The sequence below is a fragment of the Symphalangus syndactylus genome, chromosome 7, assembly GCF_028878055.3.
Source record: "Symphalangus syndactylus isolate Jambi chromosome 7, NHGRI_mSymSyn1-v2.1_pri, whole genome shotgun sequence".
In the NCBI taxonomy this organism is placed as follows: domain Eukaryota; kingdom Metazoa; phylum Chordata; class Mammalia; order Primates; family Hylobatidae; genus Symphalangus; species Symphalangus syndactylus.
The window spans coordinates 40,659,303-40,684,071 of NC_072429.2; the positions used below are offsets into that span (position 1 = coordinate 40,659,303).

General features: G+C 46.6%; 3 protein-coding genes across 9 annotated transcripts in view; 1 reads left to right on the forward strand and 2 right to left on the reverse strand.

Moving 5' to 3' along the window:
* Positions 1-1,095, reverse strand: part of RBM27 (RNA binding motif protein 27) — an 86,938-nt gene extending 85,843 nt beyond the window's left edge. For 2 of the 4 annotated variants that reach the window (XM_055285780.2, XM_063642701.1), the window contains exon 1: positions 675-944. In XM_055285780.2, the coding sequence (XP_055141755.1) occupies positions 675-733 (59 nt within the window). In that variant the 5' untranslated portion in view covers positions 734-944. Of the gene's footprint in view, positions 1-674 lie in introns of all 4 variants that reach the window. The other 2 variants (XM_055285779.2, XM_063642702.1) reach the window with 2 other exon arrangements.
* Positions 1,096-20,868: 19,773 nt separating this feature from the next.
* Positions 20,869-23,514, reverse strand: LOC129486214 (small ribosomal subunit protein uS7-like). 2 transcript variants are annotated; one of them, XM_055285785.2, is made up of 2 exons: positions 23,495-23,514; positions 20,869-21,822 (listed from the first exon to the last, which is right to left on the reverse strand). In XM_055285785.2, exon 2 carries the CDS (start codon positions 21,819-21,821, stop codon positions 21,210-21,212), a length of 612 nt encoding a protein of 203 aa, XP_055141760.1. In that variant the 5' UTR covers position 21,822; positions 23,495-23,514; the 3' UTR covers positions 20,869-21,209. The 2 variants fall into 2 exon arrangements, with proteins under 2 accessions (XP_055141760.1, XP_055141759.1); XM_055285784.2 differs by lacking the exon at positions 23,495-23,514 and having other exon boundaries at positions 20,869-21,908.
* LARS1 (leucyl-tRNA synthetase 1) overlaps positions 23,189-24,769 on the forward strand; it is a 69,007-nt gene continuing 67,426 nt past the window's right edge. Inside the window, exon 1 of one of the 3 annotated variants that reach the window (XM_055285782.2) lies at positions 23,189-23,469. In XM_055285782.2, the coding sequence (XP_055141757.1) occupies positions 23,464-23,469 (6 nt within the window). In that variant the 5' untranslated portion in view covers positions 23,189-23,463. The remainder of the gene's footprint in view (positions 23,470-24,769) is intronic. The other 2 variants (XM_063642696.1, XM_055285783.2) reach the window with 2 other exon arrangements.

Genomic DNA, 24,769 nt, shown 5'->3' on the forward strand with positions numbered 1-24,769 from the left:
TATCAAGTCCTCAATAATACTTTAAAATCCCTTAATATCCTTGCTATCACACTTATCACCTCCCCAATAATTTCTAAAACCCTTCAATGCCCACAAATCCTTTTCATCTACTCCATAGTATTTTTCAAATCCTTCAATATTCTTGATCTCTCAGAACTCACCAATAATCGCTATAGTTTCAATGTCCCTGCTATCCGCTTCTCCCCTCATATTTCGAAAATGCCCTCGATATTTTGCTTCCAGACCTTTCAGTCCCGGAATAATCATGTTTATCAAACCCTTGATATTCTGCTATTCCCTTCGACATCTCAATATTTACATTTTAAAAATCCTTCAAGAGCCTTGTTACCTCTCTCTGTTCTCAAACAACAATGTTTTAAATTCCCTCACGGCCCCTGCTACCCCTTCCAGCACCCCGGTATTTGCGTTTGAAAAGCCCTCGCTGTCCTTGCCTGCCCCCCCAGTCTCCACATCCACGGCGCCTCTCCGTCCCCAGCGCTCCTCTCCCACCCTCACCCCCACCACAATGGTGATAGTACTACAGGGAAGGCGTCGCCTGGACCTCCCGGCCGCGGCCCCTCAGCGCCGCCCCCCACGCCACCTCCCCTCCCCCACGCCCCCGCGGGCCCCCAACGCCCACGTTCGCCGGCCCCGGCCCAGCCCGGCTCACTCACATCGGCTCCAGTAACTTGGCCAGCCAGGACTTGAGGGCATCCACATCCTCTATGAGCATGGTGCAGGGAAGGCGGGCTCGGCCGCCGCTCTTCTTCAGGCCTGCCGTGGGTCTCCACTACGCCGCCTTCTCACGTTCCCTTCACAGCTCCCGCTGCCCCAGCCCACCGGGCATCTTAGGAGACTTCAACCTACTCCCCCGGCCGGGGCCTAACAGGAACTAACCCAAGAGCCCGCACTCAACCTAGCCCGAAGGCTGAGGTGGGCGGGAGACAGTGCCGAGTGGCAGGCCTGAGAACCAATAGGAGAGAGAGGGCCCTGCGGGCAAGACCAATGAAAAGGCTCGCTCGCCCCGCCGGCAGGCCGTACCCAGTCAGGGAGGAGAGATATAGCAAGGTAGGTGGAGAGCTTAAGTGAACTCCTGGTGCAAGATGGTATCTTGGAAAAGGTGCTTTGCCTCTTAAAGGGGCAGCGGCGCCTTTTTTTGACCACGCCGCCGCCCGCCGCGGAATACCGGTGTCTGCTGCTGGGAGTGCCTGGGGGAACCCGGCGAGCCCCTCAGCCTGGTTCCTTCCTCTCGTTTTTCTTGGAAACACACACTCGTGTCCCGAAATGACTCAGCTGTAGTAAATCTGCAACACAACGTGCAATACGTTCACGTTCGACACAGTGCACAGAATGCAAAATTTTACTTTTTTTCTTTACACACTCATGTTGATCGGCACTCACGTTTGTATTTTATGCTGCTCTGCTTTAATTACGCAGAATGTTTCTGACAACCATGCCTTGGAATCCAGTAATCGTCATTTTTAAAACGTGGCACACGGATGTCAAAATGCTGAGGCCATTTCAATTTTGCTAGTAGTATTAATAAATGTTGCTTTATTTAGGAAGAAAAATGACTCCAGTAGTTTGTTTTTAATTATCTTTTTATTGCATATATAAAATTCAGTGGTTGGGGGACGGGCGGGGAGAATTTTAATTAGCAAAGAAGGATTAAAAAAATTTTTAAAGAAAAATTAGAAACTACCGAAATAGTCAACTTACTTTCTAGTAGGTGAGAAATTCCATATGGAGTTTTGAAATCACTGATTTAGCACTGATGTTAAAATGTTTACCCAATAACATATACTGAGTCCCTGCAATTGCCAGCACTGAGTAAGGCACTAGGAGTCCAATGCTGAGCAAAACAGAGCTTCTCCTCTTATGATGAACAGTTTATGGGGTTATGCATTGTAATAAACATTTTAAAAATACCTAATGAGCACACACCTCATATAAAAGAAATGGATCAACCTCAAATAAACAGACATACTATATATACATAGAACAGGTATAGGCAAACTTCTGCGAAGGATCAGATACTAAATGTTTTGGTTTTGTGAGCCTTGAGGTATCTATGGCAACTACTCAACATACAATGTCTTGGCTTAAAATTAACCAGGGACAACATGTAAATGGAATGATTGTGGCTGTATTACAAACATTTATTAAAATTATATAAAATTTTAAATTTATATAATTTTCACATACCATGATATATTATCTTTTCATTTTTTTCACCATTTAAAAATGTAGGCCGGGCTGGGCGCGGTGCCTCACACCTGTAATCCCAGCATTTTGGGAGGCCAAGGCGGGCGGATCACCTGAGGTCAGGAGTTCGAGACCAGCCTGAACAACATGGTGAAACCGGTCTCTACTAAAAATACAAAATTAGCCAGGCATGGTGGCGCACACCTGTAATCCTAGCTACTCGGGAGACTGAGGCAGGAGAATCGCTTGAACCCGGGTGGCGGAGGTTGCAGTGAGCCAAGATCGCGACAAGAGTGAAACTCCATCTCAAAAAAAAAAAGGCGGCGGTGGCGGGGGGGCGGCGCGGTGACTCATGCCTGTAATCCCAGCACTTTGGGAGGCCGAGACGGGTGGATCACCTGAGGTCAGGAGTTCCAGACGAGCTTGGCCAACATGGTGAAACCCCGTGTCTACTAAAGATACAAAAATTAACCGGGCATGGGACTGGCGTGGGCCAGGCGCAGTGGCTCATGGCTGTAACCCCAGCGCTTTGGGAGGCAGAGGCGGGTGGATCATGCCAACATAGTGAAACCCCGCCTCTACTAAAAATACAAAAATTAGCTGGGTGTGGTGGCGGGCACCTGTAGTCAATCCCAGCTACCCGGAAGGCTGAGGCAGGAGAACAGCTTGAACCCTGGAGGCAGGGGTTGCAGTGAGTCAAGATTGAGCCACTGCACTCCAGTTGGGTGAAAGAGTAAGACTCCGTCTCAAAAAAAAAAAAAAATTATGGCTGGGCGCGGTAGCTCACGCCTGTAATCCCTGCACTTTGGGAGGCCGAGGCAGGCAGATCATGAAGTCAGATCGAGACCAGCCTGGCCAACATGGTGAAACCCCGTCTCTACTGAAAATGCAAAAATTAGCTGGGTGTGGTGGTGCGTGTCTGTAGTCCCAGCTACTCAGGAGGCTGAGGCAGGAGAATCACTTGAGCCCAGGAGGCGGAGGCTACAGTGAGCCGAGATCGTGCCACTGCACTCCAGCCTCGGCGACAGAGAAAGACTCTGTCTCAAAATAAAAAAAATAAAAAAAAAAAAAAAGCCGGCCGTGGTGGCACACGCCTGTAATCCGAGCTACCCAGACGCAGAGGCAGGAGAATCGATTGAACTGGGGAGGTGGAGGTTGCAGTGAGCTGCGATCGTTTCACTGCCCTCCAACCTGGGCAGCAGAGCAAGACTCCATCTCAAATTAATTAATTAATTTAACACAAATAAAAATGTAAGGGCCATTGTAACCTCACAGGTGTACAAAGCAGATGCCAGCAGGGTTTAGCTTGCTGGCCACAGTTTGTAAACCCCTTACATAAAGTAGTAAAAGCAGAGGTACACTTTAAAATAATATAATGAACCTCCCTCACTAACCCCCTCCTCACAACTTTGCAAATGAAAGAAAAGGCCCAGAGGCAAGTGGTTTACCCAGAATTACACCTCTATGGAGTAGAAATAGCATCCGGAGGTTCTGACAGCAAGCCAAGAGCTTTCTCACTTGCAACTCTTGCCTCTTCTTTTCTCTCTCCTCTTCCTCCTCTTTTTTTTAAGTTTATCCACATTTTCCCTTCACTTCGAACAGCTACAGAAGTTAACTGGGTGTGGTGGCACATGCCCGTAATCTCAGCTACTTGAGAGACCGAGGCATGAGAATTGCTTTAACCTGCGAGGCAGAGGTTGCAATAAACCGAGATCAAGCCACTGCACTCCAGCCTGGGTGACAGAGTGAGACTCTGCCAAAAAACAACAACAACAACAACAACAACAACAACAAACCTAGCTCCCGCCTTGGATCTCTTGTTCAGGGGAAAGCTAGTCATCATGTTTCAAGACATTCTAGCAGCCCTATGGAGAGGCCCACATTGAGAGGAACTGAGACAACTGAGACCCCTTCCCAACCGAGGGAGAGTGGGTGTGGTTATAAAAGTGCAACATGAGGGACACTTTTGGTGTTGGAACTGTTTTGATTTTTGACTGCGATGGTGGATACAGGAATTACAGGGTGGTAAACTGAATAGAACTAAACTTACATATAAAGTCAAGTTGATGGCTGGGTAAAAAAAGAAAAATAGAACTAAACTTACATATGCACAGAAGGGACCTCAAAAAGTTCATGGAAAAGTGCAATTAAAAGAAAAATAAAAACCACAAACTTTATTTCTCAACATAAGCTTTATCAAGTTCCAGACACATTGAGAACATACAAGTGATACCACACAAATGATACTGGGCATTTAGTTCATCCCTAAAGAACTGAGAGTCCTGGGAATTTAGCCATGTCAATGCAGTCTTTTTTACCTTATGAACTGAAGAAAAATGGGGCCTTTTACATATTTTGTAAACATTAGGAAACAAAAAGAAGGCAGAAGGAGCCAAATTAGGACTGCAGGGTAGCTGCCTAATGATTTCCCATCAAAACCCTTGCAAAATTAATTGCCCTTGTTTGATTTTTTTTTTTTTTTTTTTTTTTTGCGACAGTCTCGCTCTGTCGCCCAGGTTGGAGTGCAGTGGTGCAATGTCGGCTCACTGCAAGCTCCGCCTCCCAGGTTCACGCCATTCTCCTGCCTCAGCCTCCAAAGTAGCTGGGACTACAGGCACCCACCACCACTCCCAGCTAATTTTTTGTATTTTTAGTAGAGACGGGGTTTCACCATTTTAGCCAGGATGGTCTCCATCTCTTGACCTCGTGATCCACCCTCCTCGGCCTCCCAAAGTGCTGGGATTACAGCCGTGAGCCACCGCGCCCGGCTGTTAGATTAATGAGCAGGAGCATTGCCAAGATGGAGAAGGAATCTCTGGTGAAACTTTCACGATGTTGTTCTGCTGAAGCTTCAGCTAATTTTCTCAAAACAGTCTCATAATAAGCATATGTTATCGTTCTTTAGCCCTCGAGCAAAATGCCTTGAGCATCCCAAAAAAACTGTTGCCATGACCTCTGCTGCTGACCAGTCTGCTTTTGCTTTGACTAGCCCACTGCTATTTCTTGGTAGCTATTGTTTTGATTGTGTTTTGTCTTCAGAATTGTACTCGTAAAGCCCTGTTTCATCTCCTGTTACAATTCTTTGAAGAAATGCTTCAGGATTGTGATCTCACTTCAAAATTTCCAATGAAAGCTACTCTTGTCTGCAGCTGATCTGGTTGCAGCAGTTTTGGCACCCATCAAATGGAAAGTTTCCTCAACTTTAATTTTCAGTTAGAATTGTGTAAGTGGAACCAATTGAGAAGTCTATGGTGTTGGCTGCTGTTTCTGCTGTTAATTGTTGGTCCTCTTCCATTAGGGCACAAACAAGATTAATTTTTTTTTTTTTTTGCAAACTGATGTGGATGATCTGCAGCTGTGGGCTTCATCTTTTACACTCTCTTGTCCCTTCTTAAAACAAGTTGTCCATTTGTAAACTGCTGATTTATTTGGGGGCATTGTCCCCATAAGGTTTTTGTAAAGCATGAATCATTTACTATTATTCCATCCAAGCTTCACAAAAAATTTGATGTTTGTTCTTTCTTCAATTTTAACAGAATTCATGTTGCTCTAATAGGGGCCCTTTTCAAACTGATGTCTGACCCTTCTTAGGGCCTCAGACTAGATCCTGTTTGGAAGTGTTGTAACAAGTTAGTATGAGTTTATTTTGTTAAAAACATTTGAAATCCGTGCATAGTTTTTTCATAATACACATTTTCCATAAACTTTTTGAAGACTTTGTGTGTGTGTCTTGTAAAGGCCTATATGCAGACACACACACACACACACACACACAAATGAACACAAAACATGAATCAATGTCAATATTCTGGTCTTGAAATTACACTACAGTTTTGCCAAAAGTTACCATTGACTGGGTGTGATGGCAGGTGCCTGTGATCTCAGCCACTCAGGAAACTGAGGTAGAAGGATCGCTTGAGTCCAGGAGTTTGAGACCAGCCTGGGCAACAAAGCAAGACTTTGTCTCAAAAAAATAAGTGCTACCATTGGAGGAAACTGGGAAGAGTGTGTGAGGGTTCTTTCTGCATTATATCTTACAACTGCATATGACTCTAGAAGTATCTGAATTTTTAAAAAAGTTGCTTCAAGGCTGGGCACCATGGCTCATGTCTGTAATCCCAGCACTTTGCAAGGCTGAGGCAGGCAGATCACTTGAGATCAGGAGTTTGAGACCAGCCTGGCCAACATGGTGAAACCCTGTCTCTACTAAAAATACAAAAATTAGCTGGGCATGGTGGCACTAGCTGGGAGGCTGAAGCAGGAGAATTGCTTGAACCTGGGAGGCAGAGGTTGCAGTCAGCCAAGATCACACCACTGCACTCCAGCCTGGACAACAGAGCAAGACTCTGTTGGGGGAAAAAAAAAAAAAAAAAGAATGTTGCTTCAAGCCAAGCATGGTGGCTCATCCATAATCCAAGCAATTTGGGTGGCTGAGTAGGAAGATCGCCCAGGAGTTCAAGACCAGCCTAGGCAACATGGTGAGACCCTGTCTCTACAAAAAATGAGGCAAGAGAATTGCTTGAGCCCAGGAGGTCAAGGCTGCAGTGAGCCATGTTTGTGCCACTTGGGTGACAGAGAAAGAACCTGCCTCAAATAAATAAATAAATACAAAGTTGCTTCACACGAACACAGTGGCTCAAGCCTGTAATCCCAGCACTTTGGGAGGCTAAGGCAAGAGGATCTCTTGAGCCTAGGAGTTCAAGACCAACCTGGGCAAGATAGCGAGACCCCATCTCTACAAAAAATTTAAAAATCGGGCCGGGCGCGGTGGCTCACGCTTGTAATCCCAGCACTTTGGGAGGCCGAGGCGGGCGGATCACGAGGTCAGGAGATCGAGACCACGGTGAAACCCCGTCTCTACTAAAAGTATAAAAAAAATTAGCCGGGCGTGGTGGCGGGCGCCTGTAGTCCCAGCTACTCGGAGAGGCTGAGGCAGGAGAATGGCGTGAACCCGGGAGGCGGAGCTTGCAGTGAGCCGAGATCGTGCCACTGCACTCCAGCCTGGGCGACAGAGCGAGACTCCGTCTCAAAAAAAAAAAAAAAAAAAAAAAAAAATTTAAAAATTTGCCAGGTGTAGTGGCGAATGCCTGTAGTCCCAGCTACTCAGGAGACTGAGGTGAAAGCATCACTTAAGGCAGGAGGTCGTGGATGCTGTGAGCTGAGATCGTGTCACTGAACTTCAGCCTGAGTGACAGAGCAAGACCCCGTCTCTTAAAAAAGACAAAAATATTGCTTCACGTGTTAAGAGCAGTGTCACCAGGGAGAAAAGGTTGAGAATGGCATCTTTGGGTGTGTGGTTACTGGAAATAGTCCTTGCCCCAATTCCCCAAGATCTTTATGTATTCCCACTGGACCTGTGTGGGGACCCAGATCTGACGTCCTTGCAGATTAGATAAGCATCCAGGAGAAATGTGGAAAGCTCCATGTCAGTAGTGACTGTTGGGTTTTCTTGGGTAGAGGGGAGGGGGGAACACAAAACAGCAGTAGTGGACTGACAAGACTCCTATTCCATCTGATTATCCTTCTGATGTTAGAAGAATCCACTCTGATGTTTAAAACCATCCACTCTTCTTTGGATTAAATAAGCCCCTTGTGATTTAGACATATCAAATAAAAATAACTCATACTCATGTGTGCCAGGCACTCTGACATGCAACTTTACATGAATTAGCCTCTTTCATTTCCTGCATTCAGCCTTCCTTATCTTCAAGCAATATTGATTGAAATCTATCATAAGTAGAACACTATTATAGTCCCTGGGGATACAGCAATGAAGAAAATAGGCATTCTGTTGGAGATCTATTTTAGTAGCAAGACAATAATGACAAATAACAATATAATATGTCAGGTGGGATACATTCTAAAAAGGAAAACAAGGCAAAATGAGGAGATAGTGACGGGGAAGGTAAAAAGACTGAGCAGTGGCTTGAAGGTAGTGTGGGTGTTAGCCGTGTAGATATCTGGGATAGGGGCTTTCCGGTGAAGTGCAAAGACCCTGAGGCAGGAGCTGACTTGGCACGTTTGAGGAAAGGAAGGAGGCAATGGGGCTGGAGCAGAATGAACCAGGAAGAAACTGATGGTACATGAGTGAAAGAGGTAGTTAGACGCCAGATCATGAAGGACTATGTCATGGTAAGGACTTTAGATTTTACTTCTAGGCCAGGTGTGGCGGCTCACATCTGTAATCCCAGTATCTTAGGAGGCCAAGGCAGAAGAATCGCTTGAGTCCAGGAGTTTGAGACCAGCCTGGGCAACATAGCAAGACCCCATCTCTACAAAAAAATGAAAAAACTAACCAGGCATGGTGGTGCGTGCCTGTGGTCCCAGCTACTCAGGAGGCTGAAATAGAAGGATCACTCCAGACTGGGAAGTCAAGGCTGCTGTGAGTTGTGATTGTACCACGCCTAGCCTGGGTGATAGAGCAAGATCTTGTCTCAACAACAAGAAAAAATTACTTCTGAGATTAGAAGACACTGAAGGTTTTTGTTTTTTGTTTTTTGAGACAGAGTCTCACCCTGTCACCCAGGCTGGAGTGCAATGGCGCAATCTCGGCTCACTGCAACCTCTGCTTCCTGGGTTCAAACAATTCTCCTGCCTCAGCCTCCCAAGTAGCTGGAAGTACAGGCGCCCACCAAAACTCCCAGCTAATTTTTGTATTTTTAATAGAGACAGGGTTTCACTATGTTGGACAGGCTGGTGTCAAAATCCTGACCTCATGATCTGCCTGCCTCGGCCTCCCAAAGTGCTGGGATTACAGGTGTGAGCCACCATGCCTGGCCAGATACTGAAGGTTTTTTTTTTTTTTCTTTTTTTTTTTGAGACGGAGTCTCGCTCTATCGCCCAGGCTGGAGTGCAGTGGCGCAATCTCGGCTCACTGCAAGCTCCGCCTCCAGGGTTCACGCCATTCTCCTGCCTCAGCCTCCCCAGCAGCTGGGACTACAGGCGCCCGCCATTACGCCTGGCTAATTTTTTGTATTTTTAGTAGAGACGGGGTTTCACCATGTTAGCCAGGATAGTCTCGATCTCCTGACCTACTGATCCACCCGCCTCGGCCTCCCAGAGGGCTGGGATTACAGGCGTGAGCCACTGCGCCCGGCCCTGATACTGAAGGTTTTAAATAGAGTAATGAAATAATCTCATCCGCTGTTTTTTTGTTTTGTTTTGTTTTGTTTTTTTTTATGGGATCACTATGGCTGCTTTATGGGTATCAGACTGAAGGGGGCAAAAAAGGAGGTACGAAAACTAGTCAGGGGGCTACAACATTAATCTAAGCAAGCAATAATGATGGTGTGGACCAGACTTACAGTGAGAAGTTGGATTTTGGGTATATTTTGAGAGTAGAGTCAACAAGTTTGGCTGATAGACTGTGGATATGAAAGACAAAGAGGAATCAAGGATGACACCAAAGTGTTTGGCCTGAGCGTTGGCTTAAGATTGGGAAAAATGAGGGATGAACAGATTTAGAAAACAGCTGGTACATCCATAATTCAGTTTTGAACGTGAGAAGTACGAAACGGCTTTTAGACATTGTGGTAGCCAGTCTCAAGATGGCACACAATTATTTTTGCCTCTTATTATTCACATTCACTTGTACTTTCCTCCCACACTGGATTAGGGATTGTAACTTCTGACTTGGATCTCTTGTTCTGGGAAAGACAGTTGCCATATTGCAAGACTCTCAAGAAATCCTGTGGAGAGGCCCACGCTGAGCGGAACTGAGACCTCTTTCCAACAGCAAGGACTAGCTTTCCAGCCTTGTGACAGAGTCATGTTGAAAGAAGACCCTCTGGCCCCAGCCAAAGCTTCAGATAAATGTTTTCCTAGCTAACATCTGACTACAATCTCATGAAAACTCATAAACCAGAACCACCCAACCAAACTGCTCCAAAACCTCTAACCTACAGAAACTCAAGAGATAATAAATGGTTATACTGCCAGGCATAGTGGCATGTGCCTGTAGTCCCACCAACTTGTGAAGCTGAGGTGGGAGGATTTCTTGAGCCCAGGAGTTTGAGTCCAGCCTGGGCAACATAGTGAGATCCCTGTCTCTTAAAAAATGGTTATTATTATTATTATTGAGACAGAGTTTTGCTCTTGTTGCAAGCTGGAGTACAATGGCGCTACCTTGGCTCACTGCAACCTCTGCCTCCTGGGTTCAAGCGATTCTCCTGCCTTAGCCTCCCAAGTAGCTGGGAGTACACATGCATGCCACCACACCTGGCTAATTTTTGTATTTTTAGTAGAGATGGGATTTCACCATCTTGGCCAGGTTGGTCTCAAACTCCTGACCTCAGGTGATTCAGCCACCTTGGCATCTCAAAATGCTGGGATTACAGGTGTGAGCCACCGTGCCTGGCCCTGGTTATTATTGTTTTTAGCCACTAAGTTTTGGAGTAATTCGTTAGGCAGCAATAGATAACTAATATAAAAATTCAAGTGGAGATGTCAAGTAGGCAGTTGGATCTTAAGTCTGAAGTTCATGAGAGGGGTTGGGCCTGTAGTTAAAATTGAGGACTCATCAGCATGTAAATTGTGTTTAAAGCCATTGGCCTGGATAAGATCACTTAGCATATGAGTACGTCTAGAAAGGAAGGGCCAGTAGAGAAAAGGTGAGGAATATTAAGTAAATTGAAGAGGTATGGCCAATAAATCAGGAAAGAATAGACAGAGAAGAAATATGTTTCAAGAAAGGAGTTTTCAAATATGTCAAATGTAGTTCATAGGTCAAGTAAGATGAGAACAGAGAATCGGCCATTGGATTTGACAGCATGGAGGTCATTGATGATCTGGACAATTCCATGCAGTACAGCAGGTAAAAGGTTGAGGAAGGCTGGGTGCGGTGGCTCATGCCTGTAATCCCAGCATTTTGGGTGGCTGAGGCAGGAGGATCACAAAGTCAGGAGTTCGAGACCAGCCTGGCCAATATGGTGAAACCCCATCTCTACTAAAAATACAAAAATTAGCTGGGTATAGTGGCACATGCCTATAATCCCAGCTACTCGGGAGGCTGAGGCAAGAGAATCGCTTGAACCTGGGGAGTGGAGGTTGCAGTGAGCTGAGATCACACCACTGCACTCCAACCTTGGCGACAGAGCGAGACTCCCTCTAAAAATATAAAAATAAAAAATAAATAAAAGGTTGAGGAGAGGCTGGGCATGGTGGCTCACACCTGTAATCCTAGCACTTTGGGAGGCCGAGGCAGGAGGATTGCTTGAGTTGACGAGTTTGAGACCAACCTAGGCAACATATTGAGACCCTCATCTGTACAAAAAATAACAAAATTAGCCAGATGGTGCACACCTGTAGTCCCAGCTACTCGGGAGGCTGAGGTGGGAGGATCACTTGAGCCCAGGAGTTTGGGGCTGCAGTGATGAAGCCACTGCACTCCAGCCTAAGCTACAGAATAAGACCTTGTCTCAAAAATATTTAAATAAATAAAATAAACAAATAAAATAAAATTAAAGGTTGAGGAGAAAAATGGAGAAGACGAATTAGAGAAAGCATGGCAGTTCTCCTAAAGAGCTTTACTGTAAAGGGGAGTAGAGCAATGAAGGTACTGGACAGTACTGGAAGGGTATTGTGGGATAGGGCAAAGGATAGGGTTTGTTGGCATTTTGTTCAGTTTGGTTTTCCTTGCTTGTCTGCTTGCATTAGGTTAGAAGACGTGTGAATGCAGACAAGTATGATCTAGAGAGAAAAAATCTGATGATGCAAGAGGTGAGATGAGAAGCTAGAGGAATAAAATCTCTTAATGGGTAAAAGACAGTGGGGTCTAGTGTACCAATGGAGCATAGGTCTTAATAGGAGCCCTAATGGTTGTTCACTGTAAGTGACAAAAAGAGCACATATTAGTGGATAGAGGTGTGATAGTAGATGTAGTGAAAGGAAGTCATGAAAGTTGTATATTGATTGCTTCTATGCTGTCAGTGAATGAAGAAGCTATCCAGTAGAATGTGAGAAGGGGATGCTGGATGTCTGAAAAGAGAGGTATGAGGAGAAAAGTGTATTTGGTTTCTCAAACATTTTAAACTCAGTTGGGAGGCTGAGGTGAGAGGATTGCTTGAGACCAGGAAATCGAGGCTGTGGTGAGCCATGACTGCACCATTGCACCCCAGCCTGGGTAGCAGAGTGAGACCAGGCCTCAAAAAAACAAAAACAAACAAAAAAATTAGGCTCTTTCCCACTTCATGCCTTTGCACTTGCTAGTTCTCCTGCCTGGAACTCTTTTACATACATCTTTGTGTGGCTGACTTTTTTTCTCAAGTATCACCTCTTTGGGATGGCCTTGACCATCCAACCTAAATCATCACCTCACTTCCCACCCCTAGTTACTCTCTATTGCATCATCCTGCTTTATCTTCTTCATAGCACATCTCACTATATAAAATGTTTTTTTCATTTATTTGTGCTCTCTGCCGCACCCCATCTAGAATATAAATTTTCATGAGATCAGGAATTTTGTGTTCTTTGTTAAGTTTGTTTTTTGTTTTGTTTTGTTTTGAGACAGAGTCTCTCTCTGTTGCCCAGGCTGGAGTACAGTGGTGCAATCTCTGCTCACTGCAACCTCCGCCTCCTGGGTTCCAGTGATTCTCCTGCCTCAGCCTCGCAAGTAGTTGGGATTACAGGCACGCACCACCATGCCCGGCTAATTTTTGTATTTTTAGTAGAGACGGGGTTTCACTATGTTGGCCAGGCTGATCTTGAACTCCTGACCTCCAGTGATCTGCCTGCCTCGGCCTCCCAAAGTGCTGGGATCACAGGCATGAGCCACCGTGCCCGGCCTTCTTTGTTGAGTTTTGTCTGTAGCACTGAGAAAGAAATCCCTAGGATATAATGGAGGCTTGGCCAGGCACAATGGCTCATACCTGTAATCCCAGCATTTTGAGAGGCTGAGGTGGGAGGATCACTTGAGATCAGACGTTTGAGACCAGCCTGGGCAACATAGTGAGATCCTGTTTCTATAAAACATTAAAAAACAAGCTGGGCATGGTAGTGTGCACCTGTAGTCCTAGCTACTTGGGAGGCTAAAGTGGGAGAATTGCTTGAGGCTGGGAGGTGAGGACTGCAGTGAGCCATGATCATCCCACTGCATACCATCCTAGGTGACAGAGTGAGACCCTGTCTCAAAAAAAAAAAAAAAAGATGGTTAATATTTAATGGATAATCTAATATAATCATCTATTTACTAGAGATGATTACTAGATGAGTACCATGATTATCACCATGCTACAGGTGCAGACAGGTCAAGGTCACACAACAAGTTATGGATGGGGGCGGGGTTCATGATTCAAAGTCAGGCAATCCCACTCCAGAATTCACAGTCTCAGACTCTATATGGAATAGGATGTAGAGGAAGATACTACACTTCTGGCTAATAAGATATTAGGGATCTGACCAATTACTAGGAAAAAAAAGGGTATGACCAGGGTTGTTTCTCCAGTTCATATAGTTTACACCAGTCTAATCTTATTGATACAATAGAGACAGGAATCTTAAACTTTGTAAATGCACAAAAATAAATTCTAAAAAAACTCAGTGAGGTTGGAATCTCAGTAATATATGATTGGCTGTCTTTACTTATTTATTTTATTTTATTTTATTTTTAGACAGACTTTTGCTATCGTTGCCCAGGCTGGAGTGCAATGGTGTGATCTTGGCTCACTGCAACCTCCACCTCTCAGGTTGAAGCGATTCTCCTGCCTCAGCCTCCCAAGTAGCTGAGATTACAGGTGTGTGCTCCCATGCTTGGCTAATTTTTATATTTTTAGTAGAGACGCGGTTTCACCATGTTGGCCAGGTGGGTCTTGAACTCCTGACCTCAGGTGATCCACCTGCTTCGGCCTCCCAAAGTGCTGGGATTACAGGCGTGAGCAACCGCACCCAGCCTACCTGTTTCTTTTTCTCCCTTCTTTCCTTCCTTCTTTCCCCCTTTTCCTTCCTGTCTCCCTCTTTCCCTTTCTCCTTCCCTTCTTTCGTTTTTTCCTTCCATCTCTTGTAGAGCTTTGGACTGCTGCATAATGGTGATGCTAATGGTGGAGACATTAACTGTAGTGGTGGGTAGGTTGGCTATTTAGAAACCACAAGCTGTGTTTTAATGACTCAGGTGTCACGTTTCCCATATGAGCCCGTGACACAGCCTTCCATCCTCTGTGGGATGTTGATGAGAAGGCAGGCTGAATCTTGTGGGTCCTAAGTCTGGAGTAGTATAGCATGAATTAGTGATTTTTAATTTCCGGGAGTTACAAATATACCACTTTAGAAAAAATCTAGAAAACAGGGATTTCTCAAAAATTTGGCACCTGAGAAGTACAACTTCTTTAATTTGGTTACATTTATCTAAATAAAAAGGCAGTTTCTCTAATTATCATGGCTACTTGTTCTTGTTCCTCGCTCATGTCAATCAGATTTAGAATTTTCATTAATTAACTGACCAAACTGGCTTCCAGTAGTTTTAACCTTTCCCTTCTTCCCTCCCTCTCTTCCTCCCTCCCTTTCTCCACTTCCTTCCTTCCCTCCCTCCCTCCCTCCCTCCCTCCCTCCCTCCCTCCCTCCTTCCTTCCTTCCTTCCTTCCTTCCTTCCTTCCTTCCTTCCTTCCCTCCTTCCAGCTTAATATTTCCTGAGCACTGGGCTAATCATCTTGGCTTAGCTTCTTTTATTCTCATAGCAAGCCTAAGAGGTAGGTATTATCATTATCTCGTGGTTCCCATGATAACCCAGAGGTCCGAGGGTTGAAGGAACCTGCCTAAAGCCATAGAGCTAGCCTGGGACACAGCACCAATGCAAAACCAGTCCCTGACTCCAAAGCCCGTGAACGCAACCACCACAACACCCTGAACCTGCCTTCCTCTGCTGACCCATTAGCTTTGTCTGAAGTTGCATGCAGAGTGACCCCAGCATCCGCTAAACTTGTAAGTCCTAAAAAATCCTATCTTTGGCCGGGCGCGGTGGCTCACGCCTGTAATCCCAGCACTTTGGGAGGCCGAGGCGGGCAGATCACAAGGTCAGGAGATCGAGACCATCCTGGATAACACCGTGAAACCACGTCTCTACTAAAAAAAATACAAAAAATTAGCCGGGCGTGATGGTCCCAGCTACGCGGGAGGCTGAGGCAGGAGAATGGCGTGAACCCGGGAGGGGGAGCTTGCAGTGAGCGGAGATCGCTCCACTGCACTGCAGCCTGGGCGACAGAGCGAGACGCCATCTCAAAAGAAAAAAAAAAATCCTACCTTCTCTTTATTCTTCTACTCTTCGCTTGTGTCAATTAAAAAAGAAATCTGTTTGCCATTCAGGAGGCATACAGGTAAAGGCAGAACACAGACGTAGAAGAAAAAACATTGAAAAACAAAAAGTCCCTAAAAGGGCAGGGAAATAATGCTATTCATTGAATGCCACAAGCCTTAGGAGCAGAAGCATATAAAGAAGTTCTCACAGTTTTTTCCTCAGAGAAAGAACCTTGTCTGAAGGTAGGGAAGCTAGGTAAATATGCACGAAAAACAAATACAAAAGGACTCACAGACAAGCTAAAACTAATTATAGCCTTAGGGATCTAAATTTAGAAATGCTGACAAACTACCAAATTGAGCAGAGTGACCAGTGGGATGGGTTTAAAAATAAATCGGGGGGGCCAGGCGCGGTGGCTCACGCCTGTCTGTAATCCCACCACTTTGGAAGGCCGAGGCCAGTGGATCACCTGAGGTCGGGAGTTCAAGACCAGCCTGACCAACCTGGAGAAACCCCGTCTCTACTAAAACTACAGAATTAGCTGGGTGTGGTGGCCCATGCCTATAATCCCAGCTACTCGGGAGGCTGAGGCAGGAGAATCGCTTGAACCATGGAGACGGAGGTTGCAGTGAGCCGAGATGGTGCAATTGCACTCCAGCCTGGGCAACAAGAATGAAACTATCTTTCAAATAAATAAATAAATAATAAATTAATAAATAAATAAATCAGAGGGAGGCTGGGCATGGTGGCTCATTCCTATAATCCCAGCACTTTGGAAGGCCAAGGCAGGTGGATCACCTGAGGTTAGTAGTTCAAGAGCAGCCTGACCAATATGGTGAAACCCTGTCTCTACTAAAAATGCAAAAATTAGCTGGGCATAATGGCACACCCCTGTAATCCCAGCTACTTGGGAGACTGAGGTGGGAGAATTGCTTAAACCCAGGAGGCAGAGGCTGCAGTGAGCTGAGATTGCACCACTGCACTCCAGCCTGTGTGATAGAGTGAGATCCCGTCTTGAAAAAAAAAAGTTAAAAATAAATAAATCAGGGAGGAATTGAGTTTTGTTGTGAGGTTTTGAAGAATGAATGCGATATGGTTTGAAAGCTGTAAAAGGTATAACACACAATTACATTGTGATAACTAGATCAGTTAAGCCAGGGAAGAGATTATTGTGGGGCACAGGTAAGCTTTTTCCATTTTAATCAGACTAATGTTTATAGACCAATATTAAAAATAGCTAACCTTTTAAAATGCTTACTATATGCCAGACATACACACATACATAAACAGAGTTTATACACATATTGTTTCTTTAATCCTCATAGCAATCCTATGAGTTACACATTATTATCCCTATTTCACAGAGTGGTTAGCTGAATTGCCTGAGGTCACCCGGCTAGTAAATGATGATCTCTGTCTGAATCACAGCCTAAGTTCCTATCCACTATGACACCTTTCTAAATTCATTTATCTGGAGGATATTTTACATAGGCTGGCAAATAATTGACAATTCCCAATTAAAAAGCCATATTACTAAGCTGTAACACATTTATTTTCTAAGTATCTCTTGAATCTGTCTACATTTCTCTATCTTTACTGTCACCACCATAGTCCAAGACCACATCACCTTTCACCAGGACAATTGCAATACCCTTCTGTTTCCACTTGTGCTCTTTTCCAATGCTTCCTCAGAATGATTTTTATAAAATACAAGTAGGTGGCTCACGCCTATAATCTCAGCACTTTGAGAGGCTGAGGCTGGTGGATCATTTGAGGTCATGAGTTAGAGACCAGCCTGGCCAACATGGTGAAACCCCGTCTCTACTAAAAATACAAAAATTAGCCAGTCATGGTAGCAGGCACCTGCAATCCTAGCTACCCGGGAGGCTGAGGCAGGAGAATTGCTTGAACCCAGGAGGTGGAGGTTGCAGTGAACTGAGATCGCACCACTGCACTACAGCCTGAGGGACAAGAGTGAGACTCCGTCTCAAAAAAAAAAAAAAAAAAAAAATTCAAATAGGACCATGTCCCTTCCTTGCTTAAAATCCTTCGATGGCCTCCCATTGCTCTCACTGGTTTAATGTCTGTCCCTTCCACTAGACTGGAAGCTCTCTGAAGGATGTGGCAGTGCCTGTCTTTTTCTTTTTCTTTTTCTTTTTTTGAGTCTCACTCTGTTGCCCCTACTGGAGTGCAGTGTTGCGATCTCAGCTCGCTGCAACCTCCGCCTCCTGAGTTCAAGCGATTCTCTTGTCTCAGCCTCCTGAGTAGCTAGGACTACAGGCGTGTGCCACCACTCCAGGCTAATTTTTGTATTTTTTTGTTTGTTTGTTTGTTTGTTTGTTTGTTTGAGACAGAGTCTCGCTCTGTCGCCCAGGCTGGAGTGCAGTGGCGCGATCTCGGCTCACTGCAAGCTCCGCCTCCCGGGTGCACGCCATTCTCCTGCCTCAGCCTCCGAAGTAGCTGGTACTACAGGCGCCTGCCACTACACCCGGCTAATTTTTCTGTATTTTTAGCAGAGACTATGGTTTCACCATATTGGTCAGGCTGGTCTCAAACTCCTGACCTCAGGTGACCCACCTGTCTCAGACTCTCAAAGTGCTGGGGTTACAGGTGTATGCCACAGTGCCCAGCTGTGGCTGTCTTTTTCTTTTTTTTTCTTTTTTTTGAGACGGAGTCTCGCTCTGCCGCCAGGCTGGAGTGTAGTGGTGCGATCTCGGCTCACTGCAAGCTCCGCCTCCCAGGTTCACGCCATTCTCCTGCCTCAGCCTCCCGAGTAGCTGGGACTACAGGCGCCTGCCACCATGCCCAGCTAATTTTTTGTATTTTAGTAGACACTGGGTTTCACTGTGTTAGCCAGGATGGTCTCAATCTCTTGACCTCATGATCTGCCCTCGGCCTCCCAAAGTGCTGGGATCACAGGTGTGAGCCACCACACTCAGCCTATGGCAGTCTTTTTCAAATGTTGTGTCTCCAGCATTTAGAATAGTGCCTCGTACACAGTAGAAGCTAAATACATTTTGTTGAATGAATGGAATTCAAATGATCCTTGAAAGAGGAATCTTAGTCACTTATTTTTTTGTTTGTGTGTGTGTTTTTTTTGTTTTGTTTTGTTTTGTTTTTTGAGACAGAGTCTCGCTGTCACCCAGGCTGGAGTGCAGTGGTGCGATCTCGGCTCACTGCAGGCTCCGCCCCCGGAGTTCACGCCATTCTCCTGCCTCAGCCTCCTGAGTGGCTGGGACTACAGGCGCCCGCCACCTCGCCCGGCTAATTTTTTGTATTTTTAGTAGAGACGGGGTTTCACTGTGTTAGCCAGGATGGTCTTGATCTCCTGACCTCGTGATCCACCCGCCTCGGCCTCCCAAAGTGCTGGGATTACAGGCGTGAGCCACCGCGCCCAGCCCCCTTGTTTTGTTTTTTGAGACAGACTCTTGATTTATCACCCAAGCTGGAGTGCAATGGTTCGAACATGGCTCACTGAAGCACCAACCTCCTCGGCTCAAGTGATCCTCCTGCCTCAGCCTCTCAAGAAGCTGGGACCACAGACATGCACCACCATGCTCAGCTAATTTTTTTTTTTTTTTTTTGAGACGGAGTCTTGCCCTGTCACCTGGGCTGTAGTATGGTGATCCGATCGTGGCTCACTGCAACCTCCACCTCCCAGGTTCAAGCAATTCTTCAGGTTCAGCCTCCTGAGTAGCTGGGACTACAGGTGCGCACCACCATGCCCAGCTAATTTTTGTAGTTTTTAGTAGAGGTGGGGTTTCACCATGTTGGCCAGGCTGGTCTTGAACTCCTGACCTCGTGATCCACCTGCCTCTGCCTCCCAAAGTGCTGGGATTACAGGCGTGAGCCATCGTGCCCAGCCAGCTAATTTTTTTAATTTTAATTTTTGTAGAGACAGGGTCTTGCCATGTTGCCCAGGCTGGTCTTGAACTCCTGGGCTCAAATGATCCACCCACGTCAGCCTCCCAAACTGCTGGGATTACAGGTGTGCAACACCGTGACCGAGCTCAGTCACTTAAATGAGAAAATTACAAAAGTTGAATTTGGAGACATGAAGGCAGGTTTTTCATAATTTCTAATAAAATACTTGTTTATTTTCTAATTTAATATCTGATGACCTTTAGACTGTAAGCTCCATGAAGGAAGGGACCATGGTCTGCCTTGTTCTTGACTCCATCCTAGCTCTACGTCAGGTTCATGGGAGGTACTCAATGAATATTTGTTGTATGAATACTTTCAATTACCAATGTGGATTGGAAGGTGATGAATCAAAGAGATGAAAATAGTACTGGTTAGGGCAGAACTGGGACAAGAAATTATAGCTATAGTTATAAGAGCTGTGGAGGATGAGGATTCTTTCATTCATTTAATAAATATTTACAAGGCACCTACTATGGGCCTGACATCGTGCTAGGCACAGTCTCTGCTGTTATGCAGATTTTAGTCTAGTGATAAATAAACAGGCAATTCATAAGATGAAATTTCCAAGGCAAGGGGTGCTTCGGGGAACATCTAGCGGGGAGCATTTAACTCAGACTTGGGCTGTCAGAAATTGATGTCTAAATGGTTGGTAGCTAAAGGAAGAGGGTATGGAAAGTGAAGGAGACAGCCTAGAGGCAGGAGAGCCTCTGGTAGCCTAAGGTTCCTTCTTAACTTTTTCCTTTCATCCAACAAATTTGTATTGACCCCACATCATATGCCAAGTATTGTTTTAGGACATCCTTAAATTTGTATTTCAAAACTAGTTGTTGAAAAATGTAAAAAAAAAAAAAAAAAAGTTCTGTGTGTATGTGTTTGTGTGTGTGTGTATTCTCTTCCCTTAAACCCTTAGGTAGACACGCATCTGGGCTGCATTCCCCATCCCCTTAAAGGGTCCCCAATCCCTTAAAGTGCATTGTAGATGCTTAATGTTTACTGGATTAATATATTATCACATGTGAGTAACTAATTTGTGGTTTTTGTTTTTGGAGTTGGAGTCTCACTCTGTCACCCAGGCTGGAGTACAGTGGTGTGATCTTGGCTTACTGAAACCTCCGCCTTCCAGGTTCAAGCAATTCTCCTGCCTCAGCCTCCTGAGTAGCTGAGACTACAGGCACATGCTGCTACACTCCACTAACTTTTTTTTTTGTATTTCCAGTAGAGGTAGGAGTTCACCGTGTTGCCCAGGCTGGTCTCGAACTCCTGAGCTCAGGCAATCCGCCCACCTAGGCCTCCCAAAGTGCTAGGATTACAGGCATGAGCCACCGCACCCAGCCATTTGTGTTTTTTGTTGTTGTTGTTGTTTTTTGAGATGGAGTCTCACTCTGTCTCCCAGGCTGGGGTGCAGTGGCGCCATCTCAGCTCACTGCGACCTCTGCCTCCTGGGTTCGAGTGATTCTCCTGCCTCAGCCTCCCAAAATCTGGGATTACAGGAATGAGACACCATGCCCAGCAAGAAATGAATTTTAAATTTTATTTATTTTTAATTAATTTGAATTTAAATTGCCACATGTGGCTAGTGGCTACTGTATCAGACACCATATATCTCTGGATGGTAGCATAGTCTTTTTTTTGTTTTGTTTTTGAGACGGAGTCTTGCTTTGTCGCCCAGGCTGGAGTGCAGTGCTGCCATCTTGGCTTACTGCAACTTCCGCCTCCCGGGTTCAAGCGATTCTCCTGTCTCAGCTTCCCGAGCAGCTGGTATTACAGGCGCGTGACACCACGCCCGGCTAATTTTTTTTTTTTTGGGGGGGGGCTGCCCCAAAGGGCAGACAGGTTTATTGGGCAGCAGCCGGGAAAATCAGCGGTTGGACTTGGCCACACGCTCCAGCTCGTCCTTCTTAATGGCATAGGAGTTGGAGGAGCCCTTGGCAGCATTGATGAGCTCATCTGCTAGGCACTCAGCAATGGTCTTAATGTTCCGGAAGGCAGCCTCACGAGCGCCTGTGCACAGCAGCCAGATGGCCTGATTCACACGGCGCAGTGGGGACACATCCACAGCCTGTCGTCTCACAGTCCCGGCGCGCCCAATGCGTGTGGAGTCTTCCCGGGGACCGCTGTTGATGATGGCGTTCACCAGGACCTGCAGAGGGTTCTCGCCCGTGAGCAGGTGTATGATCTCGAAGGCATGCTTGACGATGCGCACAGTCATGAGCTTCTTGCCATTGTTGCGGCCGTGCATCATCATGGAGTTTGTGAGGTGCTCCACAATGGGACACTGAGCTTTGCGGAAGCGTTTGGCGGCATACCGCCCTGCACTGTGAGGCAGGTACTTGGCATACTTCTCCTTCACTGCAATGTAATCCTGCAGGGAAATGTCGTTGATCTGCACATCATCGGTGCTCCACTTCCCAAAGAGCTTGATGTCTGGGGTCTCTGCCACCGCTGGTGCTGCTGTCTCCCACTCGGTCATCCTGAGAACACAGCCTGAGCGTCTCTGTCGCTCGGCGTAGACCACGCGCCGCCCTGGCACAGACAGGAAGAGCTAATTTTTGTATTTTTAGTAGAGACGGGGTTTCACCATCTTGGCCAGCCTGGTCTCGAACCTCTGACCTCGTGATCTACCTGCCTCGGCCTCCCAAAGTGCTGAGATTACAGGTGTGAGCCACCGCACCCGGCAAGTCTTTTTTTTTTTCTTGAGATGAAGTCTCGCTCTGCCGCCCAGGATGGAGTGCAGTGGTGCGATCTCGACTCAGTGCACCCTCTGCCTCCTGGGTTCAAGCAATTCTCCTGCCTCAGCCTCCCGAGTAGCTGGGACTACAGGTGCACGCCACCATACCCAGCTAATTTTTGTATTTTTAGTAGAGACGGGGTTTCACCATGTTGGCCAGGCTGGTCTCAAACTCCTGACCTCAGGTCATCTGCCCACCTCGGCATCCCAAAATAATGGGATTATGGCCACCGCTCCTGGCCCTGTTTGGTAGCAGTGTAAATAGTCTGAGTCAGGCAATGGGACCAGGCAGGCTTTCAGGCTCTCGCTTAAAAATGGAGATTGTTGGCTGGGCACGGTGGCTCACGCCTGTAATCCCAGCTACTAAGGAGGCCGGGGCAGGAGAATCTTCTGAACCCGGGAGGCGGAGGTTGCAGTGAGCCGAGATCGCGCCACTGCACTCCAGCCTGGAGACAGAACGAAACTCCCTCTCAAAAAAAAAAAAAAAAAAAAGTTGATTGTTGGCCAGGTACGGTAGCTCACGCCTGTAATCCTAGCACTTTGGGAGGCCGAGGGAGGCAGATCACGAGGTCAGGAAATCGAGATCATCCTGGCTAACACGGTGAAACCCAGTCTCTACCAAAAATACAAAAAATTAGTCGGTGTGGTGGCGCGCGCCCGTACTCCCAGCTCCTCGGGAGCCTGAGGCGGGAGAATTGCTTGAATCCGGCAGGCGGAGGTTGCACTGAGCCAAGATCGCGCCACTGCACTCCAGCCTGGGCGACAGAGCGATACTGCGTCTCAAAAAAAAAAAAAGGAGATTGTTAATACACGGTTATACAATGTCTAAATGCTGGGCTGTTGAATGCCACTGACAGTAATAAATATCTGTGCATAGTGGCAAGCCATAAGTAGCACCTCAGTCACCGAATACTAATTAACTGCGTATCCTGGCATCCCGACAGGCAACCAGCTCTACCGGGTGAAAAGGTTGATGACCAAGAGACTCCAACCTAACCAGGGAGCACTCGCGGCATTCTGCGATCCTGCACTGCATCATGGACTTTGTAGTTCAACATTCCAGTGACGTCACTGCCGGTTCCCCTCTGAGTGGGCCTATCGGGTAGACTTCCGGTAACCCGTTTTTCTCTGGATATTGTAGTCAGTCAGCGCCTGCTGGGTGTCTGCTCGGGTGGTCTGGGAACTACAATTCCCGGCGGGCTGTGAAATGCCTTGGCTGTAGTTAGTAAGGAGCCGGATGATTGCCTCAGCAGGTGTGAAGCGTGTGCTTTAGTTTCGTGGGAAGCCTGGCATCCCCAAGAGGGAGGGGAAAGGTTGTAACCACTCCTTTGTGGAGGTCGCCAGGGTCATTGTGGTGGATTTGCACAGTCGGCTGGGCGGTGCAATGGCGGTGAGTTTGAGCGGGAAGAGTCCGCAGGGGCCCTGGAGCCGGACTGGCCAGTCTCTAGGGGCTCTCCATGTGCTGTCCTGAAGGGAAAGTCCTTTTCTAAAAAAGAGCCACGCTTAAGGCGTGCCTGTCGTAGAGACTTTGCTTTTTCTTGCTTGCTGATGAACCAGGAACTGATGTCTGTTAACTTTACGGAGCACTTGGATACCATATTTGTTATTTTTCTGGAGTTTCTAAAATGGAGGTGGAGAGCCGGGCACGGTGGCCCACGGCTGTAATCCCAGCACTTTGGGAGGCTGAGGCGGGTGGATCATTTGAGGTCAGGAGTTCGAGACCACCCTGGCCAACATGGTGAGACCCCGTTTCTACCCAAAATACAAAAATTAGCCGGGCGTAGTGGTGCGCGCCCGTTAACCCAGCTACTCGGGAGGCTGAGGCAGGAGAATTGCTTGAACCCGGGAGACAGAGGCTGCTGTGAGCCAAGATCGCACCACTGCACTCCAGCCTGGGCGACAGTGAGACTCCGTCTTAAAAATAAATAAATAAACAAACAAATAAATAAAACCGAGGTGGAGAGAGGAGTATGTAAGTTGATTCCTACTTACAGCAAAAAAAAATTGAGCTCCTCTCCGTAAAACAGACAAAAATCTCTGTTTTCATAGTGTTTATGTGTGTGGGTAAAATACATTGTAAAATATTGTGTCAGGTGCTGATAAATGCTATGGGGAAAAAATAGAGCAGGAAGGGGTGCTAGGGAGTGTACGGTGGGGTAGTACAGTTGCAATTTTAAAAAATTTTTTTAAATTTGAGAGATGTTCTCACTCTGTGGCCCAGACTGGAATGCAGTGGCGTGATCATGGCTCACTGCAGCCTGCACCTTAGGGTTGGCTCAAGCGATCCTCACACCTCAGCCTCCCCACAGCTGGTACTACAAGCGTGCTCCATTACACCCTGCTAATTTTTTGTATTTTTAGTAGAGACAAGGTTTCGAATTCCTGGGCTCAAGCGATCCTTCTGCCTCAGCCTCCGAAAGTGCTGGGACTAAGGCATGAGCCATCCCGCCCGGTTTTTTTTGTTTGTTTGTTTGTTTTCTTGGGACGGAGTCTTGCCCTGTCGCCAGGCTGGAGTGCAGTGGCGCGATCTCGGCTCACTGCAACCTCCGCCTCCCAGGTTCAAGCAGTTCTCCTGCCTCAACTTCCCGAGTAGCTGGGACTACAGGTGCGCGCCACCACGCCCAGCTAATTTTTTTGTGTTTTAGTAGAGACGGGGTTTCACCACGTTGGCCAGGGTGGGCTCAATCTCC